General features: G+C 46.7%; 1 protein-coding gene across 1 annotated transcript in view; it reads left to right on the forward strand.

Moving 5' to 3' along the window:
• Window positions 1-16,768, forward strand: part of LOC124044168 (unconventional myosin-XVI-like) — a 519,573-nt gene that overhangs the window by 47,889 nt on the left and 454,916 nt on the right. Inside the window, exons 3-4 of the mRNA XM_046363671.1 lie at window positions 6,414-6,484; window positions 7,721-7,864. Of these exons, the coding sequence (XP_046219627.1) occupies window positions 6,414-6,484; window positions 7,721-7,864 (215 nt within the window). The remainder of the gene's footprint in view (window positions 1-6,413; window positions 6,485-7,720; window positions 7,865-16,768) is intronic.

A 16,768-nucleotide genomic window follows, 5' to 3' on the forward strand; every position in this document is an offset into this window, starting at 1 on the left:
TTGGCATATGGACCACTAGTAGAGCAGGACAGAGGAGAGTGTTGATACTTGGACCAATAGGAAAATGGAACATTGGGTGGTGTTGACGTATGGACCAATAAGAGAGCGCTGGAAAGTGTTGACATGATCCAATAGAATAAAATCCACAATATAGTCCAGCATACGGCAATTCTCTGTCTGATTGCCCTGAGGGTCAAAACAAACTGCCGCTTTTTACTTCTGACTTCTGTTGAGTCACGCTCAATAATGTCCCATAAAAACACAGACAGGTCCTCCTGCTGTGGAATGGAATGTCCGACAAACCTGAGGCCGTCCAGACGGACGCCTGACTGTATCAGTCTCTTATGATAATAATAGTAATAAAATACTAAATAAGATGCAATTTACATGACATTTTAATCATTTAGCAGACAATTTTATCCAATCCATTCAACTAAAGTAGGTGTCGGGTGATGCAACCACCACAACCTTATATTGGGATTAGAAACTAATACTACACTAATGACTCATTGAAAACAACAATAATACTGCAACTATTTCATATCATTTGCTCTAACTCTGTTAAATGAAACTTGATTACTAACATAGCTGGGATTATATTCCTGAGCTTCAGGCAGGAGTGAGAGCTAGGCGTGTGTGCGAGAGAGAGAGCAAGAGAGAGAGAGAGGGATAATTGTGTTGATTAACTTAACGAAAGCTGTGTTCTTCCTCAGCAGCCATTTAAGCTCCATTAAGCACCAAGGAGGTGGCATGTAAGTGTGTGTGTGGTGTGTGTGTGTGCTTGTGTTTCGGTGACTGTGTACTCATGCCTATATGTCTGTGTACTGTACATGCCTGTGTGTGTGTTTCTAATTAATCTATAAACAATTAAGGATCTCCCATTATCAGGAAAAAGCAGAGATTGGTTGGTTGATCAGTGAGGTCCTTACAGTATAGGAATATGACCTAGAGAGAAATTAATGGAGCAGCCTGCAAAGATACTTTGAGGATCTAACTGACTAGCAAGTTCTATTGATTCTACTGAAACACGCACTGCATGGTCAAACTCTACTGCAGTACCACCGTTAAATTACTGTTATGCTGGTGTTATGTCCTAGCTCAGCTTGACATGTATCCGCCCTAACCAGCTGACGTGTGTGTGTGTGTGTGTGTGTGTGTGTGTGTGTGTGTGTGTGTGTGTGTGTGTGTGTGTGTGTGTGTGTGTGTGTGTGTGTGTGTGTGTGTGTGTGTGTGTGTGTGTGTGTGTGTGTGTGTGTGTGTGTGTGGGTGTGGGTGTGTGTGTGTGTGTCTGCATGTGTGTGCATGTGTGTGCATGTGTGTGCACGTGTGTGATCATTAAAAACACATTTATTTAGATAACGATCACTTAGGCTAAGCGACCCCATAGGGTTCATCACTAGGGTTCATGGGATGGAAATGGTATGATCACCATGGTAATGACAGTGGTTATTACCCTCACTGCTAACAGCTCTGGTTAAATAGAGAGTCAGTGAGTTAGTGTGCGTGTGTCTGCAGCTTGCATGGCACAGTAGTTTGGTCTTTTGCTGAGGTAAGGTCTCCCAATGTTTATCTGTTGTTGAGGAAAAATCTCTACAGCCCTCTCTCTCTCTCTGTCCATCTCTCTCAATTCCTCATGCTCTCTGTCTTTTCATCTCCGTTTCTCCCTCTCAGTAGAATCATTATTGTTTGGTTGGGAGTGGTTGGGAGTGGGTTGGGAGTGGTTGGGAGTGGGTTGGGAGTGGTGGGAGTGGGTTGGGAGTGGGTTGGGAGTGGTTGGGAGTGGTTGGGAGTGGGTTGGGAGTGGTTTGGGAGTGGGTTGGGAATGGGTTGGGAGTGGTTGGGATTGTGTTGGGAGTGGGTTGGGAGTGGTTGGGAATGGGTTGGGAGTGGGTTGGGATTATGTTGGGAGTGGGTTGGGAGTGGTTTGGAGTGGTTTGGGAGTGGTTTGGTGATGGTTTGGTAGTGGTTGGGAGTGATTGGGAGTGAGTTGGGAGTGGGTTGGGAGTGGTTGGGATTGGGCTGGGAGTGGGTTGTGAGTGGTTGGTAGTGGGTATGGTGTGGTTTGGAGTTGGTTGGGGTGGTTTGGGAGTGGTTGGAAGTGGTTTGGGAGTGGATGGGAGTGTTTGGGGATTGGTTTGGTGTGTTTTGGTACTGTTTTGGGAATGGATGGGAGTGGTTTGCTAGTGGTTTAGGAGTAGTTGGGATTGGATCGGGGGTAGTTGGGAGTGGTTTGGAGTGGTTTGGGAGTAGTTGGGAGTGGTTTGGAGTGGTTTGTGATTAGTTTTGAGTGGTTTGGAGAGGTTTAGGAGGAGTTTGGAGTGGTTTGGAGTGGTTTGAAGTGGTTTGGGAGTGGTTGGAAGTGGTTTGGGAGTGGTTGGGAGTGGATGGGAGTGTTTTGGGATTGGTTTGGTGTGTTTTGGTAGTGTTTTGGGAATGGATAGGAGTGGTTTGCTAGTGGTTTAGGAGTAGTTGGGTTTGGATTGGGGGTAGTTGGGAGTGGTTTGGAGTGGTTTGTGATTAGTTTTGAGTGGTTTGGAGAGGTTTAGGAGGAGTGTGGAGTGGTTTGGAGTGGTTGGGAGTGGTTTGGGAGTGGTTTGGAAGTAGTTGGGAGTGTTTTGGGAGTGGATTTTGAGTGGATGGGAGTGGTTTGGGAGTGGTTTGGGAGTAGTTGGGAGTGTTTTGGGAGTGGATTTTGAGTGGATGGGAGTGGTTTGGGAGTGGTTTGGGAGTAGTTGGGAGTGTTTTGGGAGTGGATTTTGAGTGGATGGGAGTGGTTTGGGAGTGGTTGGGAGTGGATGGGAGTGGTTTGGGAGTGGTTTGGGAGTGAGTTGGGAGTGTTTTGGGAGTGGATTTTGAGTGGATGGGAGTTGGATTTTGAGTCGATGGGAGTTGTTTGGGAGTGGTTGGGAGTGGATGGAAGTGGTTTGGGTGTGGTTTGGGAGTGAGTTGGGAGTGTTTTGGGAGTGGATTTTGAGTGGATGGGAGTGGTTTGGGAGTGGTTTGGGAGTAGTTGGGAGTGTTTTGGGAGTGGATTTTGAGTGGATGGGAGTGGTTTGGGAGTGGTTTGGGAGTAGTTGGGAGTGTTTTGGGAGTGGATTTTGAGTGGATGGGAGTGATTTGGGAGTGGTTGGGGAGTGGTTTGGGAGTGGATTTTGAGTGGATGGGAGTGGTTGGGGAGTGGATTTTGAGTGGATGGGAGTGGTTTGGGAGTGGATGGGAGTGGATGGGAGTGGTGGTGGAGTGGTTTGGGAGTGGATGGGAGTGGTTTGGGAGTGGATTTTGAGTGGATGGGAGTGGTTTGGGAGTGGATTTTGAGTGGATGGGAGTGGATGGGAGTGGGTGGGAGTGGTTGGGGAGTGGTTGGGGAGTGGTTGGGGAGTGGTTGGGCCAGATCTGTGTGAGTCTTTGATTAAAGGATCAACAGTTCAGTGTTGCTTTTTCAATAGAGTTCAGCTTTTTGTAAAGCAGATCAATGTCTGTGTGAGTGCAGGAGAATATATGACAGTTTGTAGAGCAGAATGACCAGTTCTGTGTCATTGTGTGGCGCATGATGTAGTTACTATATTTGTAGTGCAGATCTGTGTCAGTGTTTTAGTCAGTGCACTCTGGCTTAGGAGAGCTGATGTATTCTGATGTGATGTGATCCAGGCAGATACTCCACCTCTCACAACTGCTACTGTAATGGTGGTGGGCTCATACACTCTGATACACTCTGACTGACTGACTGACGATTGATAACTGACTGGTGACTGACTGATGAATGATGACTGACTGACTGACTGATAAATGACTGACTGATGTCTGACTGATAACTGACTGACTGACGTCTGACTGATGACTGACTGATGAATGATGACTGACTGATAACTGACTGACTGATGTCTGACTGATAACTGACTGACTGACGTCTGACTGATGACTGACTGATGAATGATGACTGACTGATAACTGACTGACTGATGTCTGACTGATAACTGACTGACTGACGTCTGACTGATGACTGACTGATGAATGATGACTGACTGATAACTGACTGACTGATGTCTGACTGATAACTGACTGACTGACATCTGACTGACTGACTGACGTCTGACTGATGACTGACCGACTTATTGATAACTGACTGACTGATGCCTGACTAATGCCTGACTGACTGACAACTGACTGACTGACTGACTGAGGACTAATGCCTGATGACTGACTGATAACTGCCTAACTGATAACTGACTGACTGAATGATGTCTGACTAATGACTGACTGACTGATGACTGACTGATGACTGACTGACAACTGACTGATAACTGACTGACTGAGGACTAATGACTGAATGACTGACTGATCAATGACTGACCAATGACTGACTGACAACTGACTGATAACTGGCTGATAACTAACTGATAACTGACTGATGACTGACTGACTGACTGACTGATGACTGACTGATGACTGACTGACAACTGACTGATAACTGGCTGATAACTGACTGATGACTGACTGATAACTGGCTGATAACTGACTGATGACTGACTGATAACTGACTGAGGACTGACTGACTGACTGATGACTGACTGATGACTGACTGACAACTGGCTGATAACTGGCTAATAACTGCCTGACTGAGGACTAATGACTGACCGATGACTGACTGATAACTGACTGGCGACTGATGACTGACTGACTGATAAGTAACTGACTGATAGATGACTGATAACTGACTGATAGATGATTGACTGACTGACTGATAAGTAACTGACTGATAGATGACTGACTGACTGACTGACTGACTGACTGACTGACTGACTGACTGACTGACTGACTGACTGACTGACTGACTGACTGATAAGTAACTGACTGATGACCGACCGACTGATTGATAACTGACTGACTGATGCCTGACTGATGCCTGACTGACTGACTGAGGACTAATGCCTGATGACTGACTGACAATTGACTGACTGACTGAGGACTAATGCCTGATGACTGACTGACAACTGACTGACTGACTGAGGACTAATGCCTGGTGACTGACTGATAACTGCCTAACTGATAACTGACTGACTGACGACTGACTGATAACTGATGACTGACTGACTGACTGAATGATGTCTGACAGATGACTGACTGACTGATGACTGACTGATGACTGACTGACAACTGACTGATAACTGACTGACTGAGGACTAATGACTGAATGACTGACTGATCAATGGCTGACCAATGACTGACTGACAACTGACTGATAACTGGCTGATAACTGACTGATAACTGACTGATGTCTGACTGACTGTCTGATGACTGACTGATGACTGACTGACAACTGACTGATAACTGGCTGATAACTGACTGATGACTGACTGACAACTGTGATAACTGGCTGATAACTGACTGACTGACTGATGACTGACTGACAACTGGCTGATAACTGACTGACTGAGGACTAATGACTGACCGATGACTGACTGATAACTGACTGACGACTGATGACTGACTGACTGACTGACTGACTGATAAGTAACTGATAAGTAACTAATAGATGACTGATAACTGACTGATAGATGATTGACTGACTGACTGATAAGTAACTGACTGATAGATGACTGACTGACTGACTGACTGACTGACTGATGACTGACTGACTGATGACTGACTGACGACTGACTGATAACTGACTGACTGAGGACTAATGACTGACGGATGACTGACTGATAACTGAATGACTGAGGACTAATGACTGACTGACTGATAAGTAACTGACTGATAACTGACTGACTGAGGACTAATGACTGACCGATGACTGACTGACTGATGACTGACGACTGATGACTGACTGACTGATAAGTAACTGACTGATGACTGACTGACTGATAACTGGCTGATAACTGGCTGATAACTGACTGACTGAGGACTAATGACTGACCGATGACTGACTGATAACTGACTGACGACTGACGACTGATGACTGATAAGTAACTGACTGATGGATGACTGACTGACTGACTGACTGATAAGGTTCTGACTAATAGATGACTGGCTGATAACTGACTGACTGATGACTGACTGATGACTGACTGACAACTGTCTGACTGATAACTAACTGATGGCTGAAAACTGATTGACTGATAACTGATGACTGACTGACTGACTGATGTCTGACTGCCTGATAAGTGACTGACTCCTCAAGGGCACGCGGAGTACAAGCCACACACAGGGGATTATACTGGAGTCTATCTTCCTGTCTATCGTCCTGTCTATCGTCCTGTGTATCATCCTGTCTATCGTCCTGCCTATCGTCCTGTCTATCGTCCTGTCTATCTTTGTTGTTACTATATCCACATGGGTTCACACACTAGGCGTTTGTGGTTTATAAGTGTGTAATATATAAAGTAATATTGCTCTCTCTTTCTATGTTGCAGTGCTGTGTCTGCTGATGGAGGGAGCTGACCCCAACACTCCTATCTCCTCTGGTGGTTCTCTTCTACACCTGGTAAGAACACACACACATGGCCAACTCCAGACATAAGCAACAGAAGCGTCCTCGGTCGGTGTCTCAACTTACTATTGACAGTTAGAATAGTAGAATACAACAGATGCAATTTATAAATGTGGTTGTGCACATGCAGTTTATCTCTTGTTATGTAACTCATTTGCTGATAATTAGCCATGTACATTTTTTGATCGTTAGTTAGTCTAGCCAACTATCTAACTTTAAAAAAAAACATGGCCAAAGACTACCCGGGCACGCAGGGCACAATCCCAGGGGCCCTGACCTCCAGGGTCCCCCATTGATTTTGTTAGCCACTCTCACTCAGATATCATATTAACTTGGCATACATCATGGCAAAATGTGCTGAATTGTAGGAAATAGCTTTGAAGGGGGATAATTAAAAATTCAGATCATGTGTCTTTGTTCCTAAATCCCTCTGACTCGTTGTTGGACTGTCTGTCAACGTGTCTCTCACTCAGGGACCTATCTCTCATTCTAGCTCTCGCTCTACCTCGCTCTACCTCGCTCTCCCTGAGTGAGAGAGGTTTGCACGTTGACAGACAGTCCAACAACGAGTCAGAGATTAAATTTGATGTTATTCCCCTTTAAAACTGCAAAAATGTTCTCTCCACCCCATGGTGAAATTGGTAGAATTGCAGAAAATTGACATTTTTCACTCCGGCATCAAAAGGGGGGACACTAAAATGTTTCACTGTGATGAGGAGGGCTCCCCAACCACATCTCCCTTAGGGCAACGAAAAGGCTAAAGCCGGCCCTGCACACACACACACACACACACACACACACACACACACACACACACACACACACACACACACACACACACACACACACACACACACACACACACACACACACACACACACACACACACACACACAAACACATCCACCTATTGTTTTTAACTATTTAGATTGTTCCCACACTGTACACATTATGATAATGAAATATTATAGCCACCATGGTGATAGGAGTTTTGATTAAATGTACTGTATTATACATTTCATCCATGTATGCAAATACATTTTGAATGTTCCCTGGACCGTAGAACATTTGACAGTGCCTCAGCAGAAACGCTACTATAATTGAAAAACAATCAACAATTTCATTTGGCTCACCATTATCCAACCACCACTCTCTCTTCCCTGCTGTCTCTTTCTTTCTCCCTTTTTATCTCTCTTCATCTCTCTCTCTCTCTCTCTCTCTATCCCATAGTGTGCTCGTCATGACAACGTGTTTGCTGCAGAGGTTTTGATTGAGCGAGGGCTTAACGTCAACCTGCAGGATGAGGACCTCTGGACAGCCCTGCACGTGGCATGTGTGTGTGACCACGCCGACATGGTGCTGCTGCTATTGCTGGTGAGAAACACACACGCACGAACGCATGCACGCACGCACGCATACACACACACACCATAAAGTGTAGCATCACAACATCATAATAATATTTTCCTATGGGGTCTATCATAGGGGTTTGGGTCAGGTCTGGTGTTCTACAGTATTAGTCTATCATAGGGGTTTGGGTCATGTCTGGTGTTCTGTAGTATTAGTCTATCAGAGGGGTTTGGGTCAGGTCTGGTGTATTGCAGTATTAGTCTATCAGAGGGGTTTGGGTCAGGTCTGGTGTATTGCAGTATTAGTCTATCAGAGGGGTTTGGGTCAGGTCTGGTGTATTGCAGTATTAGTCTATCAGAGGGGTTTGGGTCAGGTCTGGTGTTCTGTAGCATTAGTCTATCAGAGGGGTTTGGGTCAGGTCTGGTGTTCTGTAGCATTAGTCTATCAGAAGGGTTTGGGTCAGGTCTGGTGTTCTGTAGCATTAGTCTATCAGAGGGTTTTGGGTCAGGTCTGGTGTTCTGTAGCATTAGTCTATCAGAGGGGTGTGGGTCAGGTCTGGTCTGGTGTTCTGCAGTATTAGTCTATCAGAGGGGTGTGGGTCAGGTCTGGTCTGGTGTTCTGCAGTATTAGTCTATCAGAGGGGTGTGGGTCAGGTCTGGTCTGGTGTTCTGCAGTATTAGTCTATCAGAGGGGTGTGGGTCAGGTCTGGTCTGGTGTTCTGCAGTATTAGTCTATCAGAGGGGTTTGGGTCAGGTCTGGTCTGGTGTTCTGCAGTATTAGTCTATCAGAGGGGTTTGGGTCAGGTCTGGTGTTCTGCAGTATTAGTCTATCAGAGGGGTGTGGGTCAGGTCTGGTGTTCTGCAGTATTAGTCTATCAGAGGGGTGTGGGTCTGGTCTGGTGTCTGCAGTATTAGTCTATATTGGGTCAGGTCTGGTCTGGTGTTCTGTATTAGTCTATCAGAGGGGTGTGGGTCAGGTCTGGTCTGGTGTTCTGCAGTATTAGTCTATCAGAGGGGTTTGGGTCAGGTCTGGTGTATTGCAGTATTAGTCTATCAGAGGGGTGTGGGTCAGGTCTGGTGTTCTGCAGTATTAGTCTATCAGAGGGGTTTGGGTCAGGTCTGGTGTTCTGCAGTATTAGTCTATCAGAGGGGTTTGGGTCAGGTCTGGTCTGGTGTATTGCAGTATTAGTCTATCAGAGGGGTTTGGGTCAGGTCTGGTGTTCTGCAGTATTAGTCTATCAGAGGGGTTTGGGTCAGGTCTGGTGTTCTGCAGTATTAGTCTATCAGAGGGGTTTGGGTCAGGTCTGGTCTGGTGTATTGCAGTATTAGTCTATCAGAGGGGTTTGGGTCAGGTCTGGTCTGGTGTATTGCAGTATTAGTCTATCAGAGGGGTTTGGGTCAGGTCTGGTCTGGTGTATTGCAGTATTAGTCTATCAGAGGGGTTTGGGTCTGGTCTGGTGTTCTGTAGTATTAGTCTATCAGAGGGGTTTGGGTCAGGTCTGGTGTTCTGCAGTATTAGTCTATCAGAGGGGTTTGGGTCAGGTCTGGTCTGGTGTATTGCAGTATTAGTCTATCAGAGGGGTTTGGGTCAGGTCTGGTCTGGTGTATTGCAGTATTAGTCTATCAGAGGGGTTTGGGTCAGGTCTGGTCTTCTGCAGTATTCGTCTATCATAGGGGTTTGGGTCAGGTCTGGTGTTCTGCAGTATTAGTCTATCATAGGGGTTTGGGTCAGGTCTGGTGTTCTGCAGTATTAGTCTATCATAGGGGTTTGGGTCAGGTCTGGTGTTCTACAGTATTAGTCTATCATAGGGGTTTGGGTCAGGTCTGGTGTTCTGCAGTATTAGTCTATCAGAGGGGTTTGGGTCAGGTCTGGTGTTCTGTAGCATTAGTCTATCAGAGGGGTTTGGGTCAGGTCTGGTGTTCTGCAGTATTAGTCTATCAGATTGGTTTGGGTCAGGTCTGGTCTGGTGTATTGCAGTATTAGTCTATCAGAGGGGTTTGGGTCAGGTCTGGTCTGGTGTATTGCAGTATTAGTCTATCAGAGGGGTTTGGGTCAGGTCTGGTCTGGTGTATTGCAGTATTAGTCTATCAGAGGGGTTTGGGTCAGGTCTGGTGTTCTGCAGTATTAGTCTATCAGAGGGGTTTGGGTCAGGTCTGGTGTTCTGCAGCATTAGTCTATCAGAGGGGTTTGGGTCAGGTCTGGTGTTCTGCAGTATTAGTCTATCAGAGGGGTTTGGGTCAGGTCTGGTCTGGTGTATTGCAGTATTAGTCTATCAGAGGGGTTTGGGTCTGGTCTGGTGTTCTGTAGTATTAGTCTATCAGAGGGGTTTGGGTCAGGTCTGGTGTTCTGCAGTATTAGTCTATCAGAGGGGTTTGGGTCAGGTCTGGTATGGTGTATTGCAGTATTAGTCTATCAGAGGGGTTTGGGTCAGGTCTGGTCTGGTGTATTGCAGTATTAGTCTATCAGAGGGGTTTGGGTCAGGTCTGGTGTTCTGCAGTATTAGTCTATCATAGGGGTTTGGGTCAGGTCTGGTGTTCTGCAGTATTAGTCTATCATAGGGGTTTGGGTCAGGTCTGGTGTTCTGCAGTATTAGTCTATCATAGGGGTTTGGGTCAGGTCTGGTGTTCTACAGTATTAGTCTATCATAGGGGTTTGGGTCAGGTCTGGTGTTCTGCAGTATTAGTCTATCAGAGGGGTTTGGGTCAGGTCTGGTGTTCTGTAGCATTAGTCTATCAGAGGGGTTTGGGTCAGGTCTGGTGTTCTGCAGTATTAGTCTATCAGATTGGTTTGGGTCAGGTCTAGTGTTCTGCAGTACCAGGACTATCAGATTGGTTTGGGTCAGGTCTGGTGTTCTGCAGTATTAGTCTATCAGAGGGGTTTGGGTGAGGTCTGGTGTTCTGCAGTATTAGACTATCAGAGGGGTTTGGGTCAGGTCTGGTGTTCTGCAGTACCAGGACTATCAGATTGGTTTGGGTCAGGTCTAGTGTTCTGCAGTATTAGTCTATCAGATTGGTTTGGGTCAGGTCTAGTGTTCTGCAGTATTAGTCTATCAGATTGGTTTGGGTCAGGTCTAGTGTTCTGCAGTATTAGTCTATCCGATTGGTTTGGGTCAGGTCTAGTGTTCTGCAGTACCAGGACTATCAGATTGGTTTGGGTCAGGTCTAGTGTTCTGCAGTATTAGTCTATCAGATTGGTTTGGGTCAGGTCTAGTGTTCTGCAGTATTAGTCTATCAGATTGGTTTGGGTCAGGTCTAGTGTTCTGCAGTACCAGGACTATCAGAGGGGTTTTGGTCAGGTCTGGTCTGGTGTATTGCAGTATTAGTCTATCAGAGGGGTTTGGGTCAGGTCTGGTGTTCTGTAGTATTAGTCTATCATAGGGGTTTGGGTCAGGTCTGGTGTTCTGTAGTATTAGGTCCAGTGTGAGACAGGAACAGCTGTGGAGTAGGGGACAGGAGAAGCTGTGGAGTAGGGGAAAGGAGCAGCTGTGGAGTTGGGGAAAGGAGCAGCTGTGGAGTTGGGGACAGGAGCAACTGTGGAGTTGGGGACAGGAGCAACTGTGGAGTTGGGGACAGGAGCAGCTGTGGAGTAGGGGACAGGAGAAGCTGTGGAGTAGGGGAAAGGAGCAGCTGTGGAGTTGGGGACAGGAGCGACTGTGGAGTTGGGGACAGGAGCAGCTGTGGAGTTGGGGACAGGAGCAACTGTGGAGTAGGGGACAGGAGCAGCTGTGGAGTTGGGGACAGGAGCAGCTGTGGAGTAGGGGACAGGAGAAGCTGTGGAGTAGGGGAAAGGAGCAGCTGTGGAGTTGGGGACAGGAGCAACTGTGGAGTTGGGGACAGGAGCAACTGTGGAGTTGGGGACAGGAGCAGCTGTGGAGTAGGGGACAGGAGAAGCTGTGGAGTAGGGGAAAGGAGCAGCTGTGGAGTTGGGGACAGGAGCGACTGTGGAGTTGGGGACAGGAGCAGCTGTGGAGTTGGGGACAGGAGCAACTGTGGAGTAGGGGACAGGAGCAGCTGTGGAGTTGGGGACAGGAGCAGCTGTGGAGTAGGGGACAGGAGAAGCTGTGGAGTAGGGGACAGGAGCAGCTGTGGAGTTGGGGACAGGAGCAACTGTGGAGTTGGGGACAGGAGCAGCTGTGGAGTAGGGGATAGGAGAACCTGTGGAGTAGGGGACAGGAGAAGCTGTGGAGTAGGGGACAGGAGCAGCTGTGGAGTAGGGGACAGGAGAAGCTGTGGAGTAGGGGACAGGAGCAGCTGTGGAGTAGGGGACAGGAGCAACTGTGGAGTAGGGGACAGGAGAAGCTGTGGAGTAGGGGACAGGAGAAGCTGTGGAGTAGGGGACAGGAGAAGTTGTGGAGTAGGGGACAGGGACAGCTATGGAGTTGGGGACAGGAGCAGCTGTGGAGTAGGGGACAGGAGCAGCTGTGGAGTAGGGGACAGGAGAAGCTGTGGAGTAGGGGACAGGAGCAGCTGTGGAGTAGGGGACAGGAGCAGCTGTGGAGTAGGGGACAGGAGCAGCTGTGGAGTTGGGGACAGGAGCAGCTGTGGAGTAGGGGACAGGAGCAGCTGTGGAGTCGGGGACAGGAGCAGCTGCTGAGTAGGGGACAGGAGCAGCTGCTGAGTAGGGGACAGGAGCAGCTGCTGAGTAGGGGACAGGAGCAGCTGTGGAGTAGGGGACAGGAGCAGCTGTGGAGTCGGGGACAGGAGCAGCTGCTGAATAGGGGACAGGAGCAGCTGTAGAGTAGGGGACAGGAGCAGCTGTAGAGTAGGGGACAGGAGCAGCTGTGGAGTAGGGGACAGGAGCAGCTGCTGAGTAGGGGACAGGAGCAGCTGTAGAGTAGGGGACAGGAGCAGCTGTGGAGTAGGGGACAGGAGCAGCTGCTGAGTAGGGGACAGGAGCAGCTGTGGAGTCGGGGACAGGAGCAGCTGTGGAGTTGTGGACAGGATTGTAGAGTAGGGGACAGGAGCAGCTGTGGAGTCCGGGACAGGAGCAGCTGTGGAGTCGGGGACAGGAGCAGCTGTGGAGTCGGGGACAGGAGCAGCTGTGGAGTCGGGGACAGGAGCAGCTGTGGAGTCGGGGACAGGAGCAGCTGTAGAGTATGGGACATGAGCAGCTGTGGAGTCTGGGACAGGATTGTAGAGTAGGGGACAGGAGCAGCTGTAGAGTAGGGTACAGGATTGTAGAGTAGGGGACAGGAGCAGGCACAAGTGGAGGGATGGAGGGTGGGCTATGTTTGGCTTGATGTTAGTTCCTATTCTGGTTCTGCTGATTGGATCCGGTGTGGTAGGGTGGCAACAGAACCTGTATGATGGGGTGGGCATGAGTGACACTCAGTGAGGATGTTGCAGCAGTTGAAGAGCTGCCGGAAAGAGAGAACGAGAGAGAATTTGTCTGTGTATTCATCCCCTCTGCATCTCTTCCTCTTTCTTTCAGAGCAGGGATTGATTTACTGAAAGCAGCGCTGCATGTAGGCAGCCCAGTCAGTGGGCCTGTGTGTTAAATAGTTAGGCCAAACACTTCGCCTGCCAAGGAGACCCCTGAAAATAGATACAGTATGCAGCACTCTGCAGGAGGAGGGAGAGAGAAGGTCGGGGAAGAGGGAGAATGAGGAAGGGTTTATTTTACCTCTCCACGGGAGGCAGTGACTCAATTTATTCCGTTCACTTTCAAATGAGACCTACTTTCTAGTTAATGAGGTCACATCTACAGTACCTGTCTGCCAGAGGAGGGAGGGAGGGGAGAGAGAGACACAGAGGGAGAGAGACACGGAGAGAGAGATGGTGGTTGAATAATGGTGAGCCAATTCAAAAAGAGAGCGAGAGACAGGCGGGTGTGGGACAGATAGAGTTCAAGTTTAAACATGTTTTTAATGATTACACGCCTCTTCAACTTCCCTCTGGTGAATTGTGAGGGAAGACATATTCCATTTAAAAAAGTGTGTTTCTACTCATTTGTGTGTGCGACTGTGTAAGAGTAAATGTGTGTATATTTTGCATGTGTGTGTGTGTGTGTACGTGTGTGTTCCTCAGAGTAAGATAACGTAAAGGCTGAGTAAAAATAGCAACCTTCTTAAAGATGCATTTCCTTTCTGCTCCTTTCCTTCATTCTTCTCCAGCACAGAGTCTGTTAATGCAGTCTGCTGTGATTTACATTTAGCACACGGTGTTATCCAGACTGACTTAAAAGTGCAATTAGGGGTAAGTGCCTTGCTCAAGGGCACATCGGCAGATTTTTCACCTAGTCGGCCCAGGGTTTTGAACCAACCTATCAGTTACTGGCCCGACTCTCTTAACCCCGGGCTACCTGCCGCCCCGTGATCAGAAACAAAACTCCTATCAGGGAATTAACTGGGAGAATTTGGTAGCAATTCCGATGTAACTGCTAATAAACATACCCTGAGTGTACAGAACATTAAGAACACCTTCCTAATATTGAGTTGCAACTTTTGCCCTTAGAACTGCCTCAAATCTACAGGGATCCTGGCCCATGTTGACTCCAATGCTTCCCACAGTTGTCAAGTTGGCTGGATGTCCTTTGGGTGGTGGACTATTCTTGATACACACAGGAAATTGAAAAACCCAGCAGCGTTGCAGTTCTTGACACAAACCGCTGCGCCTGGCCGGGCACCTACTACCAGACCCTTTTTAAAGGCACTGAAATCTTTTGTCTTGTCTATTCACCTCTGAATGGCACAGATACACAATCCTTGTGAATTATAATGCACTATAACATTGTTATAGAATAGATGCACTTGAAATACATTATTTATACTAGGAAGTGTTACCTGGAATTTCTCAAAGAATGTACTGGTTCTACAGTGGGGGAATGTAGCATTTACAGAGTGATTTACTATAACAGAATGTTAGACAGACTTGTCTTTGTCATTTTCAGAGTGATTTGCTATAACAGAATGTTAGACAGACTTGTCTTTGTCATTTTCAGAGTGATTTACTATAACAGAATGTTAGACAGGCTTGTCTTTGTCATTTTCAGAGTGATTTACTATAACAGAATGTTAGACAGGCTTGTCTTTGTCATTTTCAGAGTGATTTATTATAACAGAATGTTAGTGAGGCTTGTCTTTGTCATTTTCAGAGTGATTTACTATAACAGAATGTTAGACAGGCTTGTCTTTGTCATTTTCAGAGTGATTTATTATAACAGAATGTTAGTGAGGCTTGTCTTTGTCATTTTCAGAGTGATTTACTATAACAGAATGTTAGACAGGCTTGTCTTTGTCATTTTCAGAGTGATTTATTATAACAGAGTGTTAGACAGGCTTGTCTTTGTCATTTTCAGAGTGATTTACTATAACAGAATGTTAGTGAGGCTTGTCTTTGTCATTTTCAGAGTGATTTACTATAACAGAGTGTTAGACAGGCTTGTCTTTGTCATTTTCAGAGTGATTTACTATAACAGAATGTTAGACAGGCTTGTCTTTGTCATTTTCAGAGTGATTTATTATAACAGAATGTTAGTGAGGCTTGTCTTTGTCATTTTCAGAGTGATTTACTATAACAGAATGTTAGACAGGCTTGTCTTTGTCATTTTCAGAGTGATTTATTATAACAGAATGTTAGTGAGGCTTGTCTTTGTCATTTTCAGAGTGATTTACTATAACAGAATGTTAGACAGGCTTGTCTTTGTCATTTTCAGAGTGATTTATTATAACAGAGTGTTAGACAGGCTCGTCTTTGTCATTTTCAGAGTGATTTATTATAACATAATGTTAGACAGGCTTGTCTTTGTCATTTTCAGAGTGATTTACTATAACAGAATGTTAGACAGGCTTGTCATTTTTGATTGTCACTCTTTGTCCAGAGTGATTTATTATAACAGAATCTCATCCTCCATTTCATTCAGGCTTGTCTTTGTCCAGAGTGATTTACCAGAGTGTTCAGGCTTGTCTTTCCATTTTCGAGTGACCAGAATGTTTGAGGTTTCCATTTTCAGAGTGATTTACTAACAGAATGTTAGTGAGGCCTTTGTCATTTTAATGATTTACTATAACAGAATGGACAGGCGGTTTTGTCATTTTCAGAGTGATTTATTATAACATAATGTTAGACAGGCTTGTCTTTGTCATTTTCAGAGTGATTTACTATAACAGAATGTTAGACAGGCTTGTCTTTGATTGTCACTCCCTTCGTCTCATCCTCCATTCATTCCTCTCCTCCTCCTCTCCATCGCGGACCTTGGGTTTCCATCTCTCCCTTTTTAATGGAGGACAGCGGTTTTGCTGACGGAAATTGTACAGTGGCTGTATGGTCTGTGCTATCAGGGATCCTTGGTACATCCCTACCAGTGGCTGTATGGTCTGTGGTATCAGGGATCCTTGGTACATCCCTACCAGGGATCCTTGGTACGTCCCTACCAGTGGCTGTATGGTCTGTGGTATCAGGGATCCTTGGTACATCCCTACCAGTGGCTGCATGGTCTGTGGTATCAGGGATCCTTGGTACATCCCTACCAGTGGCTGCATGGTCTGTGGTATCAGGGATCCTTGGTACGTCCCTACCAGTGGCTGTATGGTCTGTGCTATCAGTGGCTGATCCTATCAGGGATCCTTGGTACGTCCCTACCAGTGGCTGCATGGTCTGTGGTATCAGGGATCCTTGGTACGTCCCTACCAGTGGCTGCATGATCTGTGGTATCAGGGATCCTTGGTACGTCCCTACCAGTGGCTCCATGGTCTGTGGTATCAGGGATCCTTGGTACGTCCCTACCAGTGGCAGTCGGTGCCGTTTAATATTAGGAAGGATGAGTTCTTTTTTTATGTGCATGACCTTATTCCTATTCCAGCATATTGGATTACTTTCATTCATATTCTATTCACCCAGCTCAATGTAACATTGAAAGGTTTATGCCACTGATACTCTCATTTGCCCTGTGACCATCATAGGTCCCTACTCCATTGAAGCATGTTTTTTT

This window comes from Oncorhynchus gorbuscha, linkage group LG09 (assembly GCF_021184085.1).
Source record: "Oncorhynchus gorbuscha isolate QuinsamMale2020 ecotype Even-year linkage group LG09, OgorEven_v1.0, whole genome shotgun sequence".
Taxonomy (NCBI): Eukaryota; Metazoa; Chordata; class Actinopteri; order Salmoniformes; family Salmonidae; genus Oncorhynchus; species Oncorhynchus gorbuscha.